This window comes from Passer montanus, unplaced genomic scaffold, assembly GCF_014805655.1.
Source record: "Passer montanus isolate IOZ18808 unplaced genomic scaffold, ASM1480565v1 scaffold53, whole genome shotgun sequence".
Classification (NCBI taxonomy): Eukaryota; Metazoa; Chordata; class Aves; order Passeriformes; family Passeridae; genus Passer; species Passer montanus.
The window spans coordinates 4,974,880-5,002,213 of NW_024370263.1; the positions used below are offsets into that span (position 1 = coordinate 4,974,880).

Genomic DNA, 27,334 nt, shown 5'->3' on the forward strand with positions numbered 1-27,334 from the left:
CTGCAGGTTCCTTCTCCTTGCACCCCATCTGCATGGACACACACACCCAGGTTGGGATATTGATCACCCCCGTGGCTCCAGTCCCGGCTCCATCCCTGGCTCTGCCTGCTCGTGGTGATTTTCCAGGCTGGGTTTGTGCTCTGGCTCTTATTCCTCTCCTGGGAAATCAGCAGCGAGCTCTGCAACAGGCAGCCAGGAAAGACTCCTGCCCATCATCTCCATCGTCCATGGAACGTGGATTCCAGCACCCCAGGGACACATCTCCCTCCCAGCACGTTCCCAAAGCACAGCCAGCCTCTGGCAGAGCCCCCTGCTCCCATCCCACCTCCCTGGGGTGCTGCACTCAGGCCCTGCTGGCTCCTCTCCAGGCTGTGGCCTCCCGTGTCCTCCCCCAGGAAGAAGCAGGAGCACAAAGGATGGATCACAGCAGGTCTGGTGCTCAGGGACACGGAGCCAGGCTGTGACAAGGTTGGATGGAGCCTCCAGAGGTGACTCAGCCCTCGGGAGGACACCCAAGGATGCACATCCAGCTGCAGTGACCCGTGGGTCCCAGCTCTTCCCAAAAGCACGGATCAGTGGCAGCGGCTTTGCTGCTTCCAGAGCAGCACAGCCTGAGCTCTCCTGAGCTCCCCAAGCTGGATAAACGCGTGGAGGGGACACACAGCAGGGAATTCCCAGCCAGCAGCGGCCATGCAGAGGGCTCCCAGCAGGATTTCTCCTGGAGAATGCAGGGATGAGCTCTGATCCCCTCGGAGGAGGTTAATTCCTGTGATCAGAGCTGGCCAGGGGGGAGAACATTACACCAGATACCAGCAATTATCCCATACATCCAAACATCAGAATGGCTGCAATTAATAGGATCCCACACTGGCACTAATTATCAGTCTGTGGGAGGGGAGGAGGCAGCCTGGGACCCGCTGGAGCAGCAGATCCCAGCACCAGCTGGGAATATTACTGGAAACCCCAACATGCCAAAACAGAAGCATCAGGAGTGACTGGGAGTTCCAGGGGTTCTCCTGCCTCCCAGAGCCCCCAGCGTGTCCAGAGCCTTCCACAAAGCTCCTTAAAGCTCCAGGAACCCAAACCTTCTCCTGGCAGCCCTGTGGCACATTCCCAGCCCTTGGATGTGCTGCTCCATGGCCCTGCTGTCACCAAGGATTTCATCCAGGGGAGGAGCTGATCCCATCCCCATCCTCACCCTCCCTGCCTCAGGGGCTGCACATCCCCCAGGAGCACCCCAAGGGTGCCAGGAGGATCCCAGGGAATGCAGAGAGCACCGTGCCTGCTCCAGGCCTTGTTTTGGGAATGTGAAAGCACAGGGACACCAAGCACAGCCCAATAAACCCACCCAACGCCTTTGCCTTCGTGTCCCATCCCATCCCATGATCCCAGGGCCACCTCCCCTCATGCCAGCAGGTCTGAGCTGCTCCCTCCCAACTTTCAGCTCCTCCAAGAGGGATTTTTCCCTCTGCAGAGAGCTGACAGCCACTTCACTCCTCGAGTAACCTGTTGGTCCCTTCTCCCAGCACGCAGATCGGGCTGCAGAGGGGATGTCAGCAGGAATTAAATCAAGTGTCAGGAGAAAATTCCAGGGGGGAAGCCACTTTCCTGATTCATATTGCCAAGCAATTATCCCCGTGACAGCCTGGACAGCATTGCTTCATCACAGCTGGGAGCTGGGAGAGGGAATTGTGGGGATCAGCTCATCCCGAGCTCCTTTCCCAAAGCCACTGGGGTGATCAGCAGCACACCCTGCATCTGTCAGCCCCCAGGGACACCGGCTGTGTGCCAGAGCTGAAGGATTCCCAAGGAAAAGCAGCTCTGCCAGGGAAAAGATGGAGATTCCTGTTTTCTGCCTCCAGCAGGAGCCGGGCTCAGCCATCCCTCCTGGGATCCTGTCACTGGGAACAGCTGAGGTGCTCCGGGCAGGAGATGGACAGGCAAGGTCAGGATTCCATGGGAACACAAAGGGATTCCATGGGGAGCACAAAGGGACTCGGTGCCTCCGCGAGGTGCTGGGGACAGCCCCGGGTGACAGCTGCCCCCGCAGTGACACCGGCGGTGCCACCGAGCAGCACTAACGGGGCCAGCGAGGCTCAGTGGGTTTTGTTCAGGCACAGAATTCATCCCTGGTGTCTCATCAGCGATCCCGGGAGCCCAGGCAGCCTCCAGGGTGAGGTCACAGAATCCCAGAATCCCAGAGAATTCACAGAATCGCTGGGTTGGAAGAGACCTTCCAGATCATCGAGTCCAGCCCAGCCCCAGCAGCTCAGCTGAACCCTGGCCCCCAGTGCCACATCCAGGCTCTGTTAAACACCCCCAGGGATGGGGACTGCACCACCTCCCCGGGCAGCCATTCCAGAACGTTATCACTCTTTCTGTAAAAAACTTTTTCCTAATATCCAGCCTGTATTTCCAGCTTGAGACCTGGAGACAGAGCCCAGCCCCAGCTGGGCACAGCCACCTTTCAGGAGCTGTAGAGTGATAAGGTCACCCCTGATTTTGCCACCATTCCCCAAACTTTTGGCCATCCAGAGGAGCTCCCATCACCACCAACTGTTGCAGTAAGGTAGAAAAATCATAAAGGCTTCATAAAATCAAGCCTGCTCTCCTAAAATCAGTGGTTGGCCTTGTCAAGCTGGCACTTTGCAAGTTCCCATGTAAAGCAGTCCTGGTGTGAGAAGTTCATTAACATAACAATCTATTCCTGGGTAAAAAAAACCAACTTGCACCTGTATAAAGCGTTTAGATAGAAATGTTAGATAGAAAAATGAAAACTGTCTCTCACAAACAGCTTTTCCTGCATGCACACACTGAGGGTTTGAGGGACGAATCACTACAGGGTAACAACTTGTTATTAACCAATAAAGTAATTAGCAAGAAAGCTGCTAATTGGAGGTGTGTAAAACTGCATGAAAAGGAGTTCTGTGGATAAAGAAGGGGCTTTTCCACCGTGGGGAAAATGGAGCCCGTGTCAGTCATCCCCACAGAGGCAGCCCCGGGTGTGCTCCCCACACCCCAAACACTCCCACCCCTTCCAGGGGGTCGGATCCTCAGCAGGGCAGGATCCCCCGGGCAGGGCTGGTGATGCCACACGACACAGCATCCAAAGGGATGCAAATCAGCTCCCCTCCCTGCCCATGCCCGCCCAACTCCCCACGGGATACAGGGAGGCAGGGATACTGGGATGCAGGGAGGCAGGGATGCAGGGATGCAGAGTTGCAGGGATGCAGGGATTCAGGGATGCAGGGAAGCAGGAATGCACAGTTGCAGGGATGCAGGAGGGGCTTTTCCACCGTGGGGAAAATGGAGCCCGTGTCAGTCATCCCCACAGAGGCAGCCCCGGGTGTGCTCCCCACACCCCAAACACTCCCACCCCTTCCAGGGGGTCGGATCCTCAGCAGGGCAGGATCCCCCGGGCAGGGCTGGTGATGCCACACGACACAGCATCCAAAGGGATGAAAACCGATGAATTCCCCACGGGATGCAGGGAAAGAGGGAAGCAGGGATGCAGAAATGCAGGGTTGCAGGGATTCAGGGATGCAGGGAAGCAAGGATGCAGGGATGCAGATGCCACACGACACAGCATCCAAAGGGATGCAAATCAGCTCCCCTCCCTGCCCATGCCCGCCCAACTCCCCACGGGATACAGGGAGGCAGGGATACTGGGATGCAGGGAGGCAGGGATGCAGGGATGCAGAGTTGCAGGGTTGCAGGGATTCAGGGATGCAGGGAAGCAAGGATGCAGGGATGCAGGGATTCAGGGATGCAGGGATGCAGGGATTCAGGGAAGCAGGGATGCATGGAAGCAGAGTTGCAGGGATGCAGGGCTGGCACGTGTGCAGCCACACCCCCGCGTGTGCTCCCGGCAGCAGCGCACCCCTTCTGTTCCAAAAAAAAACCAAAAACCCAACCAAAAAAGCGTTTTTAAAACCTCTCAGAATTTAGCAACCATCGCCATGGAGACCAATCACCGAAATCCCTGCGTTGCCATGGCAACGCCTTTCCCCATCCTGCCTGTTTATCCTGGAGCTGCCACACCATTTATCAGCAGCGAGGGCGAGAGGATCTGAGAGCAACCTTCCCTAAGTGCACGGAAGCAGAAAAATCCTCCGCGAGGAAATCACTATTAATAGAGATAAAACAGCTCCAGCAGGGATCAGCCCCGGCCTGAAGAGCTCTGGGAGTGTGCAGAGCTGCTAAATCCCAGGAAAAGGCCGGGAGAACACAACCTCCAGCCACGGGAAGGCAGGCAGGGCACACAGAGATGGAGAGCACGAGCTCACTGCAGTTTTTGCACATTTAAAGCACAACTGTTTAACACCAAGGCCTGTAAGAGCGAGGTTTGGTTGCAAAGGAATGGGATCCTGGCTTTGGGATGGTTTGGGAAAGGCTGCCAGGAGCTCCCCTGGAGTCTGTGGGTGGTGCTTGGGGTTGGTAACACCAGAGCTCAAAATAATCTCCTTTGTTCCAAAATTGGAGCTTCCAGGGGGTGCATTTGTCAATCCAGCATCTGGATGTCTCACTCAGGTTCTTATGGTGCCCACTGGGGTAAAGAGAGAGGGTTGAGATGGATATTGGGAACATCCCACCCTGTGAGGATGGTGAGAAACCCCTGGGCTCAGGATCCCCAGGGAAGCTGTGGCTGCCCCTGGATCCCTGGAAGTGTCCAAGGCCAGGCTGGACAGGGCTTGGAGCCACCTGGGATGGTGGAAGTGGCAGGGTTGGAACAGGAGGAGCTGTAAGGTCCCTTCCCAAGCCAAACCAGCCTGGAATTCTCTCTGAAGTATCATCCCTGCCATGGAAGCCACCACTCAAGGCCCTTTGATGGACTCAGCTGAATTCCAGGAGTTCTCCAGCCTGACATTCCTGGGTGGATCCTGGCCTGGGAAATGGACCAAAGACAGCAGGGATTCCTGCAGCCACTGCTGATTTGGACAGTTATGAGCTGCTGGGGATCAATAAGGTTAACTTCCAGCAGATCCTCGTGGGAGAATCCTTAGGGATTGATTCCAGGCAGTGTGCAGTCCAAGCTCTTTACCAGGGGCAGCAGCAGAGCAGGGAAGGCTGAGGGCAGGACACTGGAATGGCAGAGATCCAGCAGGGATGCTCCAAGTGCTGCCTTCCCTCAGCTCAGCAGCCCTGAGGGATGGGAATCAAGGTGCAATATCCCAAATTTGTGATGGGCAGGAGCTTGAAGGATGGGAGCACATCCCACACCCAACCCCACCAGCCACTCCAGCAATACAAAATATCAAATGCACAAAAATCACTGGGATCAAGGAGTTTGGGAAAGCCACCACTCTTCTGTATTTCTCTCTCCTGGATTTTATGCAGCACTTTCTATCCCTCAGCAGTCATCCACAGCAGGAAATATCCATGGGACTGCCATCAAATTAAGAATTCCAGCCAGGAAAACAATTCTAAACTCCAGCTCAGACATAACACTGTCAATAAGGAGAGCAGAAGGAATCACAGCACAAGAGAGACGAGGGAGTTCCTCCCCCTCCCATTCCCAATGACACAGATAAGGAGACTCAGAAAAGCACCAAAAATCCAAAGATTGTTCCTCCATCAGGAGCAAACCTGCACAGAGGCAGGAAAAGCAGGGAGCTGTCAAGATGAGATGTGCTAAAAATGTCACAGCCCTGCCAACACTTGAGGCATTCCTTGGGAGAGCTGGGATGTTTCAAATCAAACGTTTTGATCTCGGAATTGTTCTGCTGCCTGGCTCCGTGGGGAAAACAGGAAGGGAGCAGCATATTAAGGATCCTTTGAAGGTATCCTTCCCAAGATTTACCAAAGAGAAAAAACAGAGACACAGCCGAGCCTCAGGGCCCTGTTCAAGGCAAAGGAAGACTTCCAGGAGTTGAGGCACAAGAGCCACGTGCTGGGTGAGCTCCAGGGTGATCCTGAGAAAAAGTGAGCATGGGAAGGCTCCAAAGGCACCATGAAACAGGAATTACCACTCTGCAAACAGAACTTGGTTTGCACCAGCTCTGCCAAGAGAGTTGGGCTGGAAAAAGAACTCCTTAGGTCACAGCAAAGATGTGGATTGAAGGACACCTTCCCTTTCCTGCCCCAACTGGGAGAGAAGCTGCATGACTCAGAACTCCCCCACCCCAAAGCGAGCAAGAATTCATCCTGGAGAAAAGTCAGCCGAAGTTTCAAGGGTTTAGGGAGATAAGAAACTCGTCCTTGAGCAGTATCTGATCACCTCAGTTTGTACAAACACCGAGAACGCCGGGAGAATAAATGGATTTATACTCACCTACATGGGAGACACAGAGAGCTGGGAGCAGCAGGAGGGGCTGGAAGTGTCACCACAAAGCAGGAAGGGCTGGAAGTGTCACCACAAAGCAGGAAGGGCTGGAAGTGTCACCACAAGCAGGAGTCAAAGCCAGGAGACACCAAGTGTCACCCCAGCACCATCACTTTCAATCTTCGTCAAAGTTCTCAGATTGGAACAGACCCTCCCTCCTCTCCTTCCCTTTTTCCCCTCCCCAGCCCTGGCAGGGATTATAAAAACTCCCAGAGATGGATGCAAACTGCTGGATGTGTTCATGAAAACAAATCAATCAATCTTCCCCTGTGGGATAATCTCCTTAGAGCCAAGCTGCTGCTCCCAGAGCTCCTGCCTCCTTTGGATCCCAGGGCTCTGCCTCCTTCCTGCCTTTCCACTGGATTATCCCTGGGATGTGCCTTTGCCACGAGATTAAAGCTTGTTTTACTCCAGATTCTGCTGCTGTTCAACCAGCACTGCTCAGGCTGAGCTGATTTATTCCCTGGAAAGTTTCAGCTCTGTTTTTAATGCGGGATCAGGGGAGAGGCAACACTCGGTGGGATCTCCCTGGAATTCAAACCCCTTCCTGCAGGCTGATTTCTGGGATCAACAACAGCAAGGACATCCCTAGTGGGAACATTCCCAATGGATTTGAGAAGTAAAAACCAGAAAAACCAGTCCTGATGGAGGTAAGATTTGGAAAACCTCAGGGCAGGCATTTGCTCCTCTGCTCTGGCCCTGGGGAAGGGACACTTGGGGAAGTGTCTGGCTCCAGGTGTGAGGGACCAGGAATGCTGAGAGCTCTGAAGTGTGGCAGGAGCAGGTGGCAGAGGAGCCTGGGACAGAATCCAGCTCCTGCTGCAAGCACTGACCCTCCTTGGGGTCCCTGCCTGGCACAAGAAGAGCTCAGAAACAGCAGAGCCCCAAAACAAACGGAGCAAGAGGTGGAAGGAAGGAGCAGCAGGAGAGGGAGCAACAGCTCCTCTCCCTCAGCCCAGGAGAGCTGGCTGTGCTGAGTGGGATGTGGAGAGAGAAAGAACAGGATCTCTCTCCTTCCTTCCTTCCTTCCTTCCTTCCTTCCTTCCTTCCTTCCTTCCTCCAACTGAGCCTGCACAAAGGGAAGAGGAGAGGCCAAGCCCCATCCAGCTCTGAGCACGGAACCCTGGAATGCTTAGGGTTGGAAGGGAGCCTAAGGATCACCCAGCTCCAGCCCCTGCCACCACCCCAGGGTGCTCCAGCCCTGCCCGCCTGGCCTTCCTTCCTTCCTTCCTTCCTTCCTTCCTTCCTTCCTTCCTTCCTTCCTTCCTTCCTCCAACTGAGCCTGCACAAAGGGAAGAGGAGAGGCCAAGCCCCATCCAGCTCTGAGCACGGAACCCTGGCATGCTTAGGGTTGGAAGGGAGCCTAAGCATCACCCAGCTCCAGCCCCTGCCACCATCCCAGGGTGCTCCAGCCCTGCCCAACCTGGCCTTGCACTCTTCCAGGGATGAGGCAGCCACGGCTTCTCTGGGAATTCTATCCCAGCCCCTCCCCACCTTCCCAGGAAAGAATTTCTTCCCAATGTCCCATCCTTGGTGCCTGCAGCTGGAGAACACAGGGACTGACAAATCATGGTAAGAAAATGATTTTTATTTATTTTCTTTTTTTTTTTTCTATTTTGAATTAATTTTTTTCCCTTTTTTTTAAATGGAATTTCTGCTGTTTACAGATACGGTTTATTCCTGATAACACAGCTTGGCAGCAATTAAAAAAAACCAAACCAAACCCACTGCAACTGAATTAAACCCCATAAATACCAGCCCAGAAAACAATGGACAACCACCACTATTTCTATACAGGAACTATTATTTAATGTCACATTTTGACAACTGCAAATGGGCTACAGACTGTGGGCAAAAGGCAAGAGGTGAAATCTTTTTGAAACACCAGATGTAGAATAAACAGCTCATTTCTCAACATTTACATGATTCACATCAAATTGATGACATCCTAAATGTATTCCTTCTAAAGGATAGAAATTTTGCAATAAAATATTACATTTCATTTAATACTCTGGTACAATACTTCATACATTGCAGGAAAAAAAATAAATGCAAGGCCTATTCCACCTAATAAGATCCTTTTTCATTAGTCTTTAGTACTGCAATAAAAAAAAATCACAGTAATGTCATAAATAAACAGGCTTGAAATTATTCATTACCTTTCGCTATTGAAAAGGGAGAAATGAACAATTAATTTGAAATAATGGAGTTATGGCTAGAAAATCTAACCCTGACAACACATCTTAGTCCCAGCTGCAAATTTCCTCAGCCCTACAACAAAAAAAAGGGAACAGGTTGGATACCTTTGTTAGCTGTGTCCTGGTTAATCGTGTCTCAAACACATCTTTTAGGAGGAAAGAAGGAAAGTTTGGTCAGGATTAATAGAACCAATCAGGCCTAACAGGAGTTAGCTGTAATTAAAGTGTTTCTCTAAAACATTCAGTAAATGAAGTCTGCAGCAAATTCACACTGGCATCAATCATTGTGCCTTGGGAGTTGGGGGGAATTTCCCTCGTGGGACAAAGGCTTCTCCAAGAGAAGCCTGGGATCCCTCTTCCATCCCTGCTCCAGAACAAGCTCAGCCAGCACTGCTTCCACCTGAATTCCCCAAAGCTGGGAATCCCTGAACCCCATTCACTGATCTCCCCTGAACCAAAGGATTTTCTCTTTGGTGCTTCATCTGCCAGAACCCCAAAGGTATTTGCTGGAATTAATGCAGGAGATGCTTTAATTTCAGAACCCTCCCTGTCTCTGGTGACAGATTTCAGGGTGCAGGGGCACCACCAGAGGTTCAGAAAGGAGAATTTATTCCTTTAGTCACAATCTTCCAGCTCCTGCTCCCCCCTCACTGCCATTCCCCCACCATGTGCTCCCCAGGATTCCCACACATTCTGCAGCAGGAGCTCCCTGCTCCCGAGGAGAACAATTCCAAATCAAACCCTGCAGAGGCTCTGAGCCAGGTCAGGAGGCCACGTTGTGCTGGTTGCTGCTTGCACCGGTCCAGCTTTTAAGACACTTCACATGAACTGAGTGCAGAGAGTTGAGATTCCCTCAGGATCCTTCCCCTTTCTCCTGACTTTTCCCCCCTGAACTTCCCAGTTTGGGGCAGAGCAGCTCCAAACCCCACCGGGGTGTGTCCCCACCTTGCTCCAACCTCTGAAGTGCAGAATTTGACTCTGCACTGAGTTTGAGGCAAAGATTTAATTACTCCATGCAAATGTCAACACTTCCAAGTGCTCCCTGCTCGGCAGGAGGGAGCTGGGAACAGGGACAGGCTGGCAGGGGATGCAGAACAGGAATCTCACTACCAAATCACCCCAATTCTCTCTCCCCATCATCTATTCCAATCCATGAAGGGCACAAGGATCCAGGGCCAGAGCATAAGGCTGTGACAGTCAAACACATTTATGGTGTGCTGGTGACAGGAGTTCCAAAAAATCAAGTCCCAAAAGACAAAAAGGACAAGAGGCCAAGGAACAAAATTCTGCTTAATATTAATGAAGCACCTTCATTCAGTCCAAACAAACTGATCAAATATTGGAATTTGCAAAGCACTGAGGAACAGGTGATGGCATCTCCCACTTCACCTCTCACAAAGCTGCAGGAATTACATTCCAGGCTCCAGCAGAATTCCACCAGGAAGGCAAACAACCCCATTCCAGAGACACAGGGAGCTCAGGCATCCTGTGTGAGGATGGGAATCACTCCTCAACACCCCTGAAGTCCCAGAATGTCCCCAAAAGCAGGGCCAAGGTGCTGGGGAGACCCCAGGCCCCACTCCTTGGGCCTGGTCCTGCCATCCACAGCTCCAAGGGGAGCTGCTGGTGCAGCACAGAGCAGGGGAAGGAGTTACATGGAAGCTCACCAGATCTTCCTCGGGGAGTCTCTGGAAGAGGCTTTGCCTCCCTGACAAAGGTTCCAGCTGGTTTTCCATGCATTGGGACAGGAAGGTCCAGGCAGCTCCCAAAGGCACTTGGGTGGGACAGTGCCCCCAGTGTGGCCTCGCTGCTCCTGTCCCACCAGGAATCCTGGGATCCCTCCTTCCCTAAAAATCCTGGGGTTCTCCACAGCTTCCACTCCCCCAGCACAAGGGCAGGAGGGTTCCCTGACAGCAGCACTGGGTTACTGGTTCTACTGGGTTTAACATCCTGCAATTTCTTAATTAACACCTGAATTCTAATGGTTCAGTCTCATTTAATTGAGCAAAAAATCACCACAGAGTGTCCTCACAAACCACCCCCAGGTCACTTGAGTCTCCTGAAGGACACAAGGAATTTCTATTCTGGGCACAGATCACGGAAAAGAAACTTGGTTTGATGTAAAAGCAACTTTGCATAAATTCCTCCAAAATAGCCCATCCAGCCACACAGCACAATTGGAATCAAAGCCACCAATTATCACAAAAAAAGCACCTTCATCTCAAGAACTGCTCACCCCAGGAAGCTCAGTCTGAGTTTGAAATGTATCAGGACTAATTTGATCATGCACTTGGTTCTATCCACGCTGGTGATCCACTGTTTTCCAACAATCCACATTGTTCCCATCAGTATTTTACATTTCATGTCACGGATTTATCCATGGCATTGCTCTCCCACCACCCACCCCCCACCCAGTGCCCAACTGCTCAAATAAGGAAAAAAAAAACCCCACTAACAGCCATACTGTGAAACCAAAATACTATTTAAAAAAACAAATGGATGACAGTCCAACAGTTTGCAGGATTCAAAACTGACTCTACAAAGTAATTGTCTACCTTGTAGAAAGGATTTCCTTTTATTTGGAAAACGAGCAATTGGAAATTGGAGAGAAGAGATAAAAACAATCTTTAGATGCTCTGAAGTTTTGCCTACTGAAGGATTAAAACCGTAAATAAAAAGGTACCAAGCCCTCAGAGTTCACTGCTCACGTGAAGCTTCTTCCATCTCTTTCTTGACCTTTTTAAAAACCATTTTCATGTCTGGGAAAGGAAAAAAAATGAAGAATTATTGAGGAAAAAACCCAGCAGCTGTTTCTTATTCAGGCATTATACAGAAGTGCTCAGTTTTGACTTAATAAAGCTTAAACTCAACCCGAAGTCTCAACCCTGGCTTAGAAACTGTGTGGGTGCTTTGGCAGTAAAAGGTGAGATTGTGTATAAAGGTCATTAAAATTAAATTAGCTTTTGGAACTCAGGCACCCTAAGGAGATAAATTCCAAGCATTTTGGGCATTCCTGGGTGCATTTTCTCCCAAGCCAGGCTGGACACAGCCCCTCCTCTGGCCATACACACCTGCCTTGGCCTGGAAGGCTCTGAACATCTTCTCATCTGAAACTCTTCTGCTGCTGCATCAGCCCCACATTTTCATATACTCTAGCACTATCTTCTCTCATTCTGAAATGAAATCAGGATTTAGAGTCCCACCAATCTTATTTGAGACAAAAAAAAAAAAATCCTATAATACACACCACGCACATAATTCAGGGACAATTAATTTTACTTGATTTATTTTCAGAGGAAAGCCCAGCACAGCAGGGCAGGTTCCGGGGTAACTCAGCCTCGTCTGAGGTCTCTGAAGATGAGACAGAACAGCTCAAAAACTGAGGGCAGGACTGGACTTACTCTGGACACGTTGGGGTTGGGGTGCAGGGGGGGAGAGGGCTCTGATCCCCGCTCGTCTGGTCCGATAACGAATATTTAATGTTTGTGTACTCGTGACCTTTCCTCTTGCTCTTCTGTGAAGCAAAACACACAACAAAAAGCCACGTTTGGGGTTAATCCCAGCAACCAATCATTGAGACAGTGCAGCAATTCCACCCGTGGGTGTTTTTTTGGGTTTGTCTGTGAGCAGAGAGCTCAGTCCTGCAGGGAGCACATCCCTGAGCACACCTGGCTCCAGCTCTTGGTGAGGCCAAACCTGAAAATCCCCATTTTCCCCCATGCCACCATCTCCAGCAGAACACACCAACCCTCTGAATGCACTCAATCCTCATCTCCTTGGCAGAAAACTCCCAATTCCATTCTTGAGCAGCCAGTGGGCTTCCCACTGACCTTATTTCCAGCTCGGAGCTGGGGCCAACGGAGCAACACCGTTGTTTGCAGGAGCTCTAATAAAATAATATCTGAGCCCATTAGGTTTGATATAAAAAGCAGCCAAGCTGTTATTTGGATTCTGCACATATGCTCCAGGCTGCAGCCAATTGTGCTGGCACCCAGCTCCAGATCCTGCCAGGGAACTACACCAGGAAAGAAACGGGAGATGGATTTTTCCTTTTCCCAGGCGCTCACAATGCCTGCAAACACTGAAACCTACAAGGTAGGAAATGAAGTTTTGCAGAGAATTTGGGGTTTGGGGAAGGGCTTGTGGGTTTATTTGGGGTTTTTTAATGCTGCAACAAGTCCTGAGGGATGACCCAATCTCACAGCAGAGGCTGGCGGAGCCTCCGGGGAGTTCTGGCTCCTGAATTCCCATTAAGAACATTCCTGGGATTGAAGCTTTTCCAGGATGGTCTCCTGAAACTCATTCTGGTGATTCTTAAATCACTCTTAGCCAGGATTTATGACAAAGCTGTCCTGAGCAGTTTGTGGGAACACAGCTTGGGAAAAGTTTTGTTGAGCAAACCTGGATTTGATTCATTGAACAAAGTCTGGGAGACAAAGATGGATTGGTGGGCACATGGAAGGCAGGATTTGTGGGATGGACCACAAGGACATTTTGTAGGAACCACTCAGTAAGGGTTGGAAAAGTCCCCAGCAGGGAAAAAGATATTAAAAAGAGTAAAAATATGGCCTAATTAGCATAGAAAGTAAAAGGTACAAATCCCAGCTGCTCTGAGGTCAGGGCAGGGAGCAGCAGGGACAGGGAGAAAACATCAGCTCTTTATCACAAAACCAGGAAACTGCTGTAAAACCCCCCAGAACTGGAGTGCAGGCAATTCCCTGAACAGGAAGGGGCAGGGGAAGGTCTTTGTGGCTGTCACCACTTATTCCCAAATATTTCTGATCCCACAACACTCCTGGAAGTGCTTTTTGTTGGACCACCAAGCTCACCCTTTCATTTTCCACTCCAATAAACTGATTTCCTACCAATAAACTCCCCAAATTGGAATTGGAGTGATCAGCATTTGATTTTCCCCTTTGAGGAATGCAGGGAACAAGCTCTGAAATCTCTTTCAAACACAAAGAACACGAGGTTCTGCTTTAATTAACAGACCCTTATCTTTTATTCTTCCTCCACAGGAAATTTGATAACAGGAAGGAAATTTGAGATCTGGGGACAGGGAGGGTAGGAGAGAATTCCACTTAAATTAAGGAGAGAATTCCACCTAATATTTTAAAGAGAAAATTCCACTCAGAAATTTAAGGACAGGATTGCACTGTAAGGAGAGGACTCCACCTGATAATTTAAGGAGGAGATTCCACTTAATTTAAGGAGGGGATTCCTTAAATTGACACTTGACACTTTAGGGAAAGGATTCCACATAATGTTTTAAGAATATTTCATCTGATTATTTAAGGAGAGGATTCCACCCGATAATGTAACGAGAGGATTCCACTTAATTTAAGCAGAGGATTCCACCTAATTTAAGCAGAGGATTCCACTTGACAATTTAGGGAGAGGATTCCACACAATGTTTTAAGATTTCACTTGATAATTTAAGGAGAGGATTCCACCTAATAATTTAAGGAGAGGATACCACCAAATTTAAGGAGAAGATTCCACCTGATATTTTAAGGAGAGGATTCCACCTGATATTTTAAGGAGAGGATTCCACCTAACAATTTAATTAATTCTTAAGCACAATGAACTGAAATGCAGGAGACAGTCCACACCTTCAGCCCCAGCCTTCCCACAACACAATCCCCTCACAAACCCCCAGCACTGCTGCTCCCTGCAGGAACCCTGCCACGTTCCTGCTGGATGCTTGGGCTGGACCCACCTGCTCCTCCTCGATCCTGCGCTGGAGGGTCTCGATGTAGTGCTGCACTGCCATGTAAATGAACCTGTACTGGGCCTCTGTCTGCACCATCCCTGAGCGCTGGGACCTCACCATCTGGATGGTCTTGGGGACGTCGATGTCACAGTCCACCCCTGGGGACATCCAGGGCATTGGGAAGAGCAGGGAAAGAGCCACGGTGAGGGTGGAGCTCGCCTGAATCCTCCAGCAGCACTGCTGGGGTGGATCCATGAGCAGGCAGGGAAATCAAAGGGTTAAAGGTACCTTTCTCTCGGATGATGTCGATGAGGATGTCAATGACAATGAAAGTTCCTGTTCGACCAATCCCAGCACTGGAAGAAGGGGGGAAAAAGGGAATTTCATTGTTTTGCTCTTTCGGAATGCACAGCAAAACCCCAGCCAAAGGAATTCTGGCATCAGGAGGCTTCCAAATTACAGCCAGGGGCTTCTAAAATACAGCCAGAGTCAAACCAGACCTCAGGGAAGGCACAGAAATCAGCACTTCTGTCCCTCAGTGTTTATAAACACCCCTGAATCAGAAAAAAAAACTGTAAGGTCAGATCTAACATTTCCTTGCCTAAAAAGAATCTCATTTACAAGGTGAGAACACCCAAAAAGGACAGAGCGCTCACAGGTGGGATTAGATGCCAGAATTTCCATGATCCTGCACTTGGAATGCTCCAGCCAGGTCCCATCTTCTCACCCAACAGCAAAAATTCTCATTTATCCAAAGGTTCCCACTCTGAAATCCCTTCTCTGTGCCACCCACCCAGAATGTGACATTGTACAGACAGAAAACAGGGAATTTGGAGCAACTTCCAGGGAAAGTTGTTCTTTTTAAAGGTCTCAGCCCCCTGGGCCAAAAGGAGGAGTGGCAGGAGCCTCACCTGCAGTGGACCACGACAGGTCCTGCATCAGGGATGCTCTCCTGCTTGTGGTGCACCTCCTCCAGGAAGTCCAGGACGCCGCCGGGGTCGCTGGGGACGCCGTGGTCGGGCCAGGTCCTGAAGTGGTACTGCCACACCGTCCTCTCCGTGTTCCCCTGCAGCACCAGGCACACAGAGCCTGCTGCTCAACACCCAGCTCCTCACGGGGCACAGCTCAGCCCCCAAACCCAACCTGAGCACAGCACCCACAGCTCCACAAATCCCAAAGGAGGGAACAAGTCAGGGCTCTCCCTGGCCTGGCACATCAGTCACTAAAATCCCCCAAAGTAAAACATCCCAGAGGCCAGGGAGCAAGACAAGATTCCTGTACTCCAAAGGTAAGGGGAGATTTTTGGGATACACCATTGAAGGGAAAATTCCTCTCTGAGAGCATTAAATCCTGCCAGGGCACTTCCCAGCTAAGAAGCAACACCTCTGTGTTCAGTTTTGTAATAATCAAATCCCATAATTCTGCTTTTTTAGGGAACTCCATCCAGGATTGATGAAGTAAAATAAATGCCAAGACTTCTGCTGCAGGAGCAGGGAATTTTTGCCTTCAAGCACCCAGAATTCTGCTTGGCCACATCTCCCATCCCAGTGCCTCCTTCCCTGAGTTTGAAATATTCCCATCCAGCAGCTAAAATTTCAGCAGGTAAACCTTAAGGAAAGGAGGCTTGATGTGACAGGAATCTATCCCCAATTCCCTTGGTTTGCTTCTCCTCCCTGACCCAAACTGTTCCTTAACAGGAAGTGCCATTTCCACACAGTTTTCTCACCTTTTTTATCCCTTCCCTTAAGTGAATTTTCCACACCCTAAACCCCCACACAACTTTTCCTTTCAATGCAACCATTTCCATGAGGGAGCAAACGCCTGGCTGGATTGAAGTGTCCTCAGTTAAAAGCATTACCCCTCCTCCTGATTCCCTGCAGGCTCTGCAGCAGCTCCTCTCCTGCCAAAAGCTGCTTAGGCAGGAGAATCTTCAATTATCCCAAGGGCAAAGAGAAAGATGGATGGAACTGAACGTGGAGCTTCAAAGAAAGGCAGGGCTCCATTTCCTCATCTCCGAGTGCTTTTATTGATTCCAGAGAAATGGGCTAATCCTAACATTTTTCCTTTGGTGATCCACGAGCTGAGCTAAAAGGACAGAGTTCCTCTTGTACTCACCTGGCCAACTTTGGAAAGTTTCAGCTCTCTCAGGGTGTAATCGTGTGCTGCACTCTCCTTCACGTTCCGGACACGCATCACCCCGTACTCCTTCAGGGAATATTCATCTGGCCAGTACTTGACACACTTACTCTGCAAGATTTCAAATTATATATTAAAAAAGAAAAAAAAAAAAAACAACAGAAAGAAAAGGAAAAATCAGGCAGGAAAAAAAGGCTGGTTTGCAAACTGGTTAATTAAACCCTGAAGCTTTTATTTCAGAGTCCACAGAGGACAATCAGCTGATGAGGTAAAGATAATTTGAATGGGAAGTTTCTTCTCTCCATAAAAACCACTGGATAATTTCAGACAGGTACAGGCCACCTCTCCTCTTAGCACATTTTGGGATATTTTGTGCCTGGATATTTTCAAAACCTGGAGATTAAAATCATGCTTTTTGTACCCCAGACACAGATCTCAAAATACAGAATTCCATCAGAATTCAGTCCCACAGCCCAAACCCTACAGGCTGCAAAAGAAGTAAAGGTCAAAGGTATAAATCATTGCCAGTGGAAATAAAACTTGGATATTTGCTTTTCCATGGCTTGCAGCAGGAAGGGCTGACACAGCTCTGGTTCCATCTCCTGTAAAGGGAGTAGTTCATGGTCTGCAGCTTCTAAAATGCAGAGTTTTTGGTGTGCTGCTGCTCCATCAGGATTATCTTTGTCCAGGGATAAATTCCATCACTGAGGAATGGATTCACCTATCAGCACTTGGATTTGGAGAGGTCAGGAACGAGCAACTCCTGGGATGCAGCATCAAAGCAGAAATTACTGCAGGAGCAGCTTCCAGCAAGAGCAAACACAGACCAAACACCAAGTCCTACAGAGCAAGAGGGTCTATTTGCAGTTATTCTGAATATCCAGGAAAAAACATGGCACAGGGAAGCTCCTCCTGCCAGCCCAAGGCAGAGGAAGATGGCTGAACACATGCCCACGTAGGCAACAAGATGCTTTTCTGCTATTTTTGCTCTTCTTTCCCTGTCACAAGGGGAGAAACTGAAGCAAATACTCTGAAATTGAAGCAAATACACTGATTTTGGGGGGTGCCAACAGAAATAACTTGCAGTTTTCAATGCAGAGGTCTGAGCAGTTGGTAGAGCAAGTCTGAACAGCAACGTGACATTAAAATAGGCTTTACTCTGCTGGAAGGGTTGCTGAACTGCCTCCAAAACCCCAAAACTCCCTTAATTTCTGAGGATTTGCTGCTTCTGCACTTTAAAGCATATCCAGGACTTGATGCAGGGCTGGGATGTTCCACAGTTCCTCCCTTCCTCAGGCTATGGAGGCAGCTCTGCTGCAAAGGGCTCTCTCTTCCTGCAAACAGCTTGGCCCGAGATAAAAAAGCTTTGATTTGCTATCAGGACTGGTATTTGCAATTCTGTAAGAAGTGAAATAGGCATCACAAAACAATCAAGGGTACAGAAAGAAGAAGCAATGCAGCACTGATGAATTAAAGTGTTTTTTGCAGCAAAAAGGCTGAGCAAACTTTGGGAAGAAAAATGGAGCAACTGCAGAGCAGCAGAGGCCGTTCAGGAGGTTCTTAAAAAAATCATAAATAACCTGAAGGAAGAAAGGTGTATTCAAGTCAACTCTGCCAAAACAATTCCATAATTTATTTCTCCTCTTCCAAAACAAAGATTATAACTGGGAAGGGGGAGCTTCTGCCTCCTTCAGTGAAGTCTTGGGAAGGAAACACAAATCCTGTCCCTTTATCAGGGTGATGAAGTGGCAGAACTTTGCAAAGACTAAAAAAAGATCCACAAGGCAAAGTCAAAGACTAAAAAAAATACACAAGACAAAGTCTAATGGCTCCAACAAACAGCACCACTGGCAGCTTTGTCACCTTAATTAGGGAGAGAATCCTGTAAAACTTTCTGTTATTTGTCTTCAGTCCACACACACAAAGTTTCTGGGGGTGAGGAACCCCTGCAGTCATCAGTCACCCACAGAAAAACCTCAGATCTTAATTTGATTTTTTTCCACAAGTGATGCTCCCCTAAAAAGGCAACAGCTTTCTATTCAGAAACAGACAATGAGGATATGGAAAAAAGGTAAAAACGTGGATAATAGTGTGTGGAAGAAACAGAGAAACTTTAAAAGAAAAGGAGAGGGAAGAGGCAGTGTGTATGAAACAGAAAAAAGATCAGAAACAACAAATCCCAAAGATAAATCCTTACAATCCCCAGGTGGCTGTGTGTGGCTGCTGCCAGGATATCAATGTTCAACTATTCCCATTCTTTCCTGCCTTGTATCATTAGAAACCAGAAACAAACTAAAATATCCCCAGGTTTGCCAGAGGCCAGGGAGCAAGACAAGATTCCTGTACTCCAAAGGTAAGGGGAGATTTTTGGGATACACCATTGAAGGGAAAATTCCTCTCTGAGAGCATTAAATCCTGCCAGGGCACTTCCCAGCTAAGAAGCAACACCTCTGTGTTCAGTTTTGTAATAATCAAATCCCATAATTCTGCTTTTTTAGGGAGGTCCATACAGGCTTGATGAGATAAAATAAATGCCAAGACTTCTGCTGCAGGAGCAGGGAATTTTTGCCTTCAAGCACCCAGAATTCTGCTTGGCCACATCTCCCATCCCAGTGCCTACTTCCCTAAGTTTGAAATACAGAGATTCACATTCAGCAGTTAAATTTCATCAGGTAAACCTTAAGAAAGGAAGGTTTGATGTGTCAGGAATCTATCCCCAATTCCCACAGGCACCAACAAGAAAGGACACTCAGCACCTTCCAGAGCTCCAGGGAATCCTGCCCCACACCAGATTCCAGCCATAAATCAATTTATCCCTGTCAGTTCAGCTCCTGCTTGTACTCAAATGTCAGGGCCTTTCCCAAAGCCAGCTGGAGCCTGGTTTTACCTTTCCTCTTTCCACTTCTTTCGTGGTCATGACAATAACTCGGGAATTCTCCTGGAACACCATCCTCCAGAAATCATTCACCGTGTTCTGCAGGCAGCCTTGGGTAGCAATGTAACTTTTTTTTGGCTTTGAGTTGTTGCACTTGGTTTCAAACTCAGGCTAGAGGCGGAAAAAATCAGCAATTCAACACATTGTGTGTGACAAGGGAATCCAAGGTTTCCTTGGATTTAGGGAAGAGGAGGTGGCAATACACTCACCATAATAATATTAGCATTGATATAGTCTGAAACAGGTTCATTGGGATCACCATCGTGGAGAACAACTCTGGTGTGATCAACTGCAAAAATACACATGGATGTCAAGCACTTGCATTCCACAGCTGTGACCACATAGCAGCTATTAATTAACTATCAAACTTAGTAAATGAGTGATCAGAATATTCCAAATTGTTTGTTTTGCTTCCTTTAAACAAGTGGCTGTGACCAGCTGGACCAAAACGTGTCCATGTCCTGGGAATTCAGGAACACAGGGACACTCAAACACCAAGTCAAGGCAAAGCCTTGGGATTTGCATGTTGCAGTTCTGTCCCCCAAATTAATCCTCTTAAATTTAGTATTCCAGACTGTAGAGTTGAGGGCTATGAGGCTTTTAAATGAAGATAAAAGCCAATATTACAAATATCTACAAAGTACAAATGTGTGAACCCAAATTGGAAATCATGGGATAATCCTGATAAGAGGGGAAATTATCATTAAAGAGAAGCCAAAGGCCAGTGGTATTTAATTAACCCTGTATTAATGAGGCAAATAAACCAGAGTAACATTAAATGGCAACGAAGGGTCGATACTTACAGGGTAAAATGTTTTTGTATCTATTTTTGTTCTTGTTTTCCTGGCGCTGCCCTTCCTTACGGCTGTAGAGGAGTTTGCATTCCTGCTGCTGCAAGGTCTGAGGGGAAAGCACAAACAGGGGGGCTCAAAAAAGCCAGGATGGACTGGCCCATGCTCACAGCAATCCCTTCTCCCAGAGAAATGGAGGAGAGGGGCTTTAGGTGACTACAAATGGGTTACCCATAAATTATCCCAGTGAAGGAGCAAGCTGGAGTGGGGATTTCTGGAACACAATGTCCCAGGGACAGCAGCAATTCAATACTTGCACAGCCAGGCTGTTCATGGCAAATCTCCCCACTCCCAAAGCTCCCTGGAGCTGGAGGCACCAGGATCCCCATGCTTTGCTCCAAGTTTTCACCTCCAAAGCACTTCTGGCCCCACTAAAAGGAACACTCAAGTTTTGGAAGCTGTTCCCCTCATCATTCCCACCCTCCACACCCTTGCTGTTATTTAACTGGCACATTTGCTCACTCCTATCTCAGTCTGATACTCCCTCACTTAATGACCTTGGATAATTAGGCTGATCCTAAAGCCAGGGAAAGAAAAGAAATGGAAGAGATGCAAAGTTTCAAGCTTGTGACAAAGGGCAGGAAACAGCCCCCAAAGCATTGCCTGTGGAATTCCAGGCAAAAGGACTGAGAGCTAAACTTTCCCAGCAAGTCAAAGAACTGGAGCAATTAAATGTGTGTGGAAACCACATCTTCCTTCCTAGAGTTAATTATCATTGCTGGAGCATCCCTGAGGAGAGATCCACGAGCAGCAGCGACTCCCAACAAGCCCATTCAGAGCTGGAACAACACAACCATAAATCTGAATATTCTCCACTTCACTGCAACATCCCAGCACTAAGCTCAGAAATAACCATTTTTCAGAAGGAAAAACACTACAAGGGCTGTCAGCATTCCTGTCTGGTGGTTCCTGGGACAAGAGGCTCATTCCTGCCTGGAGACAAGTAATTTAAATTCACCATCTGGGCTGGCAGCTCCTGAACAGCACAGACAGGGATCCATGGACAACCTGGAGTGTGCTCCCCCCTCCTGCCACCTTGGGGGACAGCTGGAGCTTCCCTGAGGGGAATGGAAAAGAGGGCACTAAAACTGCTAGGAGAGGGCTTCATTCCCAAAAAAATGAGGGTTAGTGCTGACCTCACTGACAGCAGCAAAGGGAAAAGAAGTGCAATGTCCCACAGGTAAAATCCTTCATTGATTTGTTTTTCCTTCTAGACTTTTCCTTCTGTAAGGAAAACACTTTGCTTCTAAGGCCACACTGAGAAATCCACTCCAAGAAAAATTTCTTCAACGTGCAGCAGAGGTCAGGAAAGAACTGTGAATTAATGGCTCAGTTGTATTTTGCCAAACCAACAATCCCTTCCCACACACACGACCTCTGCTGACGTCCTTCCCTCTCATTCCAGATGGGATTCTGGCCATTGTGACCATTCAGCAGCCCTGGATCAAGGACTGCCCCTCTCTCTGGAAAGAGAAAGGAGAAAGCTTAATCCTCATTTTTTCGTTTCCCAATGCCATCATCTCACCATCTGATATTCCCCTCACACCCCTCTGTGCTAATTCCTTCGCTTTTCATGGATTAATTTTCCTTCTCCTGGCAATAATCAGAGCACACTGGACAGTACAATTAGTTAATGGATATTTCTCATCAAAGAGGGTTTCTCCAAGGATGGTCACTTTGCAAATCCATCACTATTCAGGAAGTTTCTCAAACCAGCCAGTCTGGAGCTCCCTGAGCACTTCCCAGTTTCCTGTTGCCATCTGCTGGTGGAATTCCAGACTCCACTGGTGGTTATGTGTGTGTGAGGTATAAACCAGTCCATTATATCCAGCATGGAGTGCTCCAGACCAGGCTGGAGGGGGCTTGGAGCAGCCTGGAATAGTGGAAGGTGTCCCTGGCCATGGCAGGGGGCAGGGTAGGATGGGATTTAAGGTCCCTCACAACCCAAATCATCCCACTATCCCACCTCCTCCAAGCCCCAGCCAATCTGGTTTTTAACACTTCCAGGGATGGGGCACCCACAGCTTCTCTGGGAAGAGTTTTTTCTAAATTCTGGAAGGATTTCTTCCCAATATCCCATCTAAACTCCTCCTAGTTTGAAGTCATTCCCCCTGTCATGTCCCTACACACTCTTTCTGGAAGAAAGATTTTGCCTGCAGAGAGAAATGAAACACCAAAAGAAACCAAAAATAAACCTCCAGAAGTCCAAGGAAAATGCATATAATCCATGCTGTTTCATCCCAGAGCTTTCTACCACTTCCCAATGACTTTAAGATCCTCAGAAACAAGCATCAAAAAGCCCCAAGGACAAGTGCAATGGATGGACTGAGAAATGGAAATGTCCCTAAAGAAATGGTTCCCAACCTCCCAGACAGCAGAAGGAATTGGGAGGATTGTCCTGGTGAGACAAACAGAGGAGGCTCCCTCATGGTGGGAAGGATATCCAGGAGGATATCCTGGATAAAAAGCACTCTGAGAATCAAGGGAAAAAGGCAAACATTTCAAGCCACAAGAGTGGAGCTGGCAAAGCCCTGGAGATGGGAGCAAAACCAGGGATCTGAGGTGACGGAGAGGAGGAAACACCAGGAAGGCAGAACCCAGCGTGACTTTGGCAGTGTGACAGTCAGCTTCTGGAGAAACACTGGAGGAAACACTGGAGGAAACATTCCTAGGAATGTAAGGAATTACCTCAAACTCTTCCCAGAAGCCCTGCTTGACTTTATCCGTGGTCTCTGCCAGTTTGCTGAGCTCCCTGACTCGGCTCTCGATCTCGGCGGCGTTGATGCGGGTGGTGTTCAGGGGCTGGGGGACAGACCCCAGACAGCACAGGGTCAGCAAAAACAACCATGGAGAGACAACTCAAACACAAATCCACTGAGATAGGGATGTTCTAATGGGAATTTTAGGATCCAAGCATCTTTTTGGATGTCAGTTTTGGAATTCAAGCAAAGGGCAGTGAGGAAGGGGATGGTGAACAGTTGCTTTTAAAGCCTCACAGTTTTTATTTAATTACTCATTTAGTTATTTAATGCATTAAATTGTCTGATTTATGGACATGCCCTGCAACTCCTACAGACCAGGATGACACCAGGAAATTCTTCACATCAGAGACAACACTTTATCTTCTCACAAGCCGAACAATAATTGCTCCCATTGAAATGACTTTTTCATCCATTTCATGAAGTTTAACACCTCATTTTTTGCCTCAGAAAAAAAAAATACCCTGGAGGTGGCAAAGCTCAGGGGTGGCCTGTCCTTCTCACCTGTTTGAGTTGCAACACAGTGCCCAAAGTCTCCACCATGGGATTCTTCTTGTAATGCTCCACCAGATCTGTCAGAGAGTCAAACTTCTCCCCTCCACCAACGTCGTATTTGAGATCCTGAAAAGACAAATGCTCCTCCAAATAAATGCACTCCCCACCACCACAGGCACAGCACTTCCAGGCTGAGCCTTGCATCAGAAATAACCTCCAAAATTGTGTGTAGAAGGCTCTACTGAAATCCTTCTGCTAAAGGATAGAACTTTAATAAATAGCACAGACAGGCTGCAGGACATCCCTTTTTTTACCATCTCCTTGAAAATCGGGTTATCTGCATTTTTAGAAAGCTGATTCCCTCTGAACCAGGCTTCAGGCAGCTCTGGAGCTACAGGATGAGAATCCAGGAATTAGGGATTTGAATTGATTTCCAAAATTAAGTGTGTGACTGGGTCCTGAAAGGCTGGTACTGCCTGGCACCATCCCTATTTTAAGGAAGCAAATGCCAAATTATCCTTAAAGGCATAAATGCTAACTGCAAATCAGAGAGGTTTTCTTGAAAAAATAAATATGTTCTGGTAATTCAGCATTTACAGTCCTAGTGGGCCATTTCTACCTCCAAACGACTTCTGTTACTGTATTTTAGGGGTTTTTATATAATTTAGTTATTACACTGCCTTTGGGCACAATAGAAATAAAAGAAAATAAGAAAATCCATGTTTTTTTTAAAAAATCCATGATTATTTTTTAAATAGCAACCCATACAGATAGATTAAATATCAAAACTGTAATTCAATAATATTTCAATGAAGAACTACCTTATGCTAAATACAAGATTTAGATTTCAGGGCATTCCTTGGAGTGAACACTCGTTTTCACAGACTGTTGATCATCCATCAGGTGTAACTGCCTGAACTGACAGGAGAGAGACATCTGTGCATAGATCTCCATTTATCCAATCACTCCTATTTTGATAGAATCCATCCAGGAGACTCCCTGAGCACAGCAAAGTGTGATTTGAGCCAGAAGGCCCTGACAGGAGCCAGTCAGCCAAAAAAGATTGGAATTTTGATGCCATCAAAGGAGTCATTTTGATCAAAGGGATGGCCTGCAGCAAGCCCAGGGAAAAGGGAATGCATCCAGAGCTCCTGGGCCCGTGGATTCCCTGCTTTTCCTACCTGGCAGTGGATCATGACGTGTGTCACTTTGGATTTGCCATCGTTGCTCTCTCCCTTGTCATCCCCTGTCCTCACAGAAAGGACAAAGTCCCCAGGGTGGCTCTGGCTCTCCCTCACCAGGAAGCTGCCATGTTTTCCTTTCTCTGTCAAGAGTTTCTCAGCTTCTCTCCCAGAGAGATGCCCGTGAAACCACCTGGAAATGAAGTGACATAGAGAGAAAAACCCTGCTTAGCATTCCAGCTGAATCCACTTGCTCCGGGTGTTTATGATGAAATTTAATTCTTCTGTTCACTCAGCAACAGCCAGGTCTAGGGCTGTTTTACTCAGTTGGTAAAAATAATAAATAAAATAAGCTTTTTAAGTGTCCAGGTGCACACCAGTGAGGACAGAAACACTTCAAAGCACTTCCATGGAGTTTCCTACAAGCTTCCAGTGAAGCTTTGATTTGGATCCTTCATGATAATCCAAATAAACACCAGGTTATACTCCAACCTTCCCCTCAGTCAAGGCCTTCATTCTTCTTTTATTTACTTCATGAAACTTTCCTGATAAACTTGTCCTCACCCTTCTATCCCATTAGGAACTGGAGAGGATAATCCCAGCAATCCCAATTCTTCAGGAAATAGGGCCAAAAAGCCATCAATCCTCCCCAGCTCTGTTAAGGCATTCTGAGGAGTGAGAGAACTTGTTTGAATATTTTTCCTCATCATTTCACTTCTAGGAATAAACAGGTATCTGCTGGTTTAGTTCTGACCCCTGACATTTCCTCAAATCCAGAGTCTCAAATTCTCCTTATTAACCATGCTCCTCAAAAGAGGAGTTTGAGGAATCTGAGGATTTGTATGGCCTTCACCTTCTACCCACTGCTAGGAAAAGCACAATAATTTATGCCCAGAAATATCCCTGGGAATTCCTTGCAGCAGCACCAACATCAGGAGAACTTCTCCAATTAAACATTCTCTCAGTAAAATTAAAGGGAATTATGCCCTCTTTTTCAGTCCTGTCCCATCCAAGGAAAAATGCTGAAGGGAACAGGTTCTGAGGAGTTCAAGTTCTGAGTTAAAGGCTTGGACTGCTTCACCTTTAACCACATTTATTCATCTACTTTGCAAGGAACCCTGAAACAAAGCCAAGTTTGTGGCCACCCTTTTCCCAGCTGGAAGCTGAGTGTGAAGAGGGATAAACACAGAATTTATTAAGAAGCACAAGGACATCGAGGTCCCACCACTTCTCTGACCTTTCTGAGGTGGGATCAGCACAGTTGAGGGGATATTTCAGCTCTATGACATCTCCATTCTTTTCCTTGAGCTGCCCATGGTGTTCCATGTAGTACTGCACCAGCTCAGCCAGCGTGGCAAACTTCTCTCCCCCGTAGAGGTCATAGTAGTCACCTGTGTTCTGGATCTTGATGTGGGTGACTGCTCCAGTTCGTCTAAGATTTGAAAGACAGGACACAAAACCCCTTCCCAAGTCAGCTGATCAATCAATCAATCAATTAATCAATCAATCACTTTTATATGTGGTGGTGCTGAGGTGGAGAGATCCATATTCACAATTCCAGCATGGAGCTACTGCTCCTCTGCTTCAGCTTCTCTGCCCACCAGAAACCCCACAGAGCCACACAAAACTCCACACACGAGCACACGGGTGGAGGGTGAGAGGAGCTGAATATTCTGGAGACTCAGCAGAGCTGCTTTGCTCCTTTCTCCAGAATTCCCACCAGCTCCTGAGGTCTCTCCCTCAGGAAACATTTGCCTTTGCCTGCTGCCACAGGCTCTAATACTGAGGAAGAGCAGCTCCCAGCAGGAATCCACTCCTGTGCCACAAGGCCTGTTATCTCACAAGTATCCAAGCAGCACAACCCTTATCACCAATCCCACTTTTCCCTTTTCCTTTATCTACTTCCTCTTGCTGTCTTTTCCCCATCCCTACCACGCAGTGTCAGGGGACAACTGTCACAGAAGGCCTATTTTGGAAGCTGAAAAAGCCACAGTTGCCCTTAAAAACTTGCTGACTTTTCCTGTGCAAGGAGAGTCTGGATTTCCTGCTGGATCCCTAATTCCCAGCACCCCTGCTCCTTCCAGTTGGTTATCAAATGGATTTGTAAGGGGCTAAAAGCAATGTTATTATCAACCTATTTCTGTTTCCCCTGAGCATTTTTGTCCTGCTGTAAAATCAGAATTCACTCCCCTCCAATCTAGAGCTGGGTAAAAGTATCTGAGAAGCTCTCCAGGGAAAATGGGAGAAAAAGAAGAGGGAAAAGTGAACAACACTAAAAAGTGACCAGAGCATTCTTTCAAGGAGTTCATCCACTATTTCCCCACAGGACAGCAGCAAATTAAGATCATTACCAACCTGGGGCAAGACTGGGAAGAGCCAAACTCACCTAACAGAGAGTGTGAAGTCTCCTGGGTTACTTTTGCTGGGCCGTGCCAAGAAGCTGCCATCGACTCCTCTTGTTAACAGCAGGTTTTCTGCCTCCACCCCAGTGATATTTGGATGAAACCATCTACAAGAGGTTAAAAATAAAGAATGTTAATAAATAAACAGCAGGTTTTCAGAGTTAACTCACACAGAGCAATCCGACAGCTTCCAAACTGAGTTGTGCACCTAAAATAATAGTTCATTATTAGTTTCATATTGCAACTTTTTGTAAACATAAGAATTACACTTATCCCCACTCTGACTGCCTGGATTAAAATGATATCAAAGGTACACAACATAAACACAGACCAGAAGTGGTA

General features: G+C 47.9%; 1 protein-coding gene and 1 long non-coding RNA gene across 2 annotated transcripts; one reads left to right on the top strand and one right to left on the bottom strand.

The window, feature by feature from the left end:
• Window positions 1–11,034: 11,034 nt before the first annotated feature.
• Window positions 11,035–27,126, bottom strand: PTPN11 (protein tyrosine phosphatase non-receptor type 11). Its single transcript, XM_039724376.1, has 15 exons — window positions 26,977–27,126; window positions 25,828–26,022; window positions 24,591–24,783; window positions 23,419–23,535; window positions 22,844–22,957; window positions 20,108–20,204; window positions 19,514–19,593; window positions 19,257–19,415; window positions 16,349–16,480; window positions 15,145–15,299; window positions 14,522–14,589; window positions 14,240–14,391; window positions 11,922–12,034; window positions 11,592–11,693; window positions 11,035–11,279 (listed from the first exon to the last, which is right to left on the bottom strand). The coding sequence occupies exons 2-14, from the start codon at window positions 25,914–25,916 to the stop codon at window positions 11,624–11,626; spliced, it is 1,539 nt and encodes a 512-aa protein (XP_039580310.1). The 5' UTR covers window positions 25,917–26,022; window positions 26,977–27,126; the 3' UTR covers window positions 11,035–11,279; window positions 11,592–11,623.
• On the top strand, window positions 12,047–27,102 carry LOC120509575. Its single transcript, XR_005629295.1, has 2 exons — window positions 12,047–12,615; window positions 26,917–27,102. It is a non-coding gene; the product is annotated as an uncharacterized LOC120509575 (long non-coding RNA).
• Window positions 27,127–27,334: the final 208 nt, after the last annotated feature.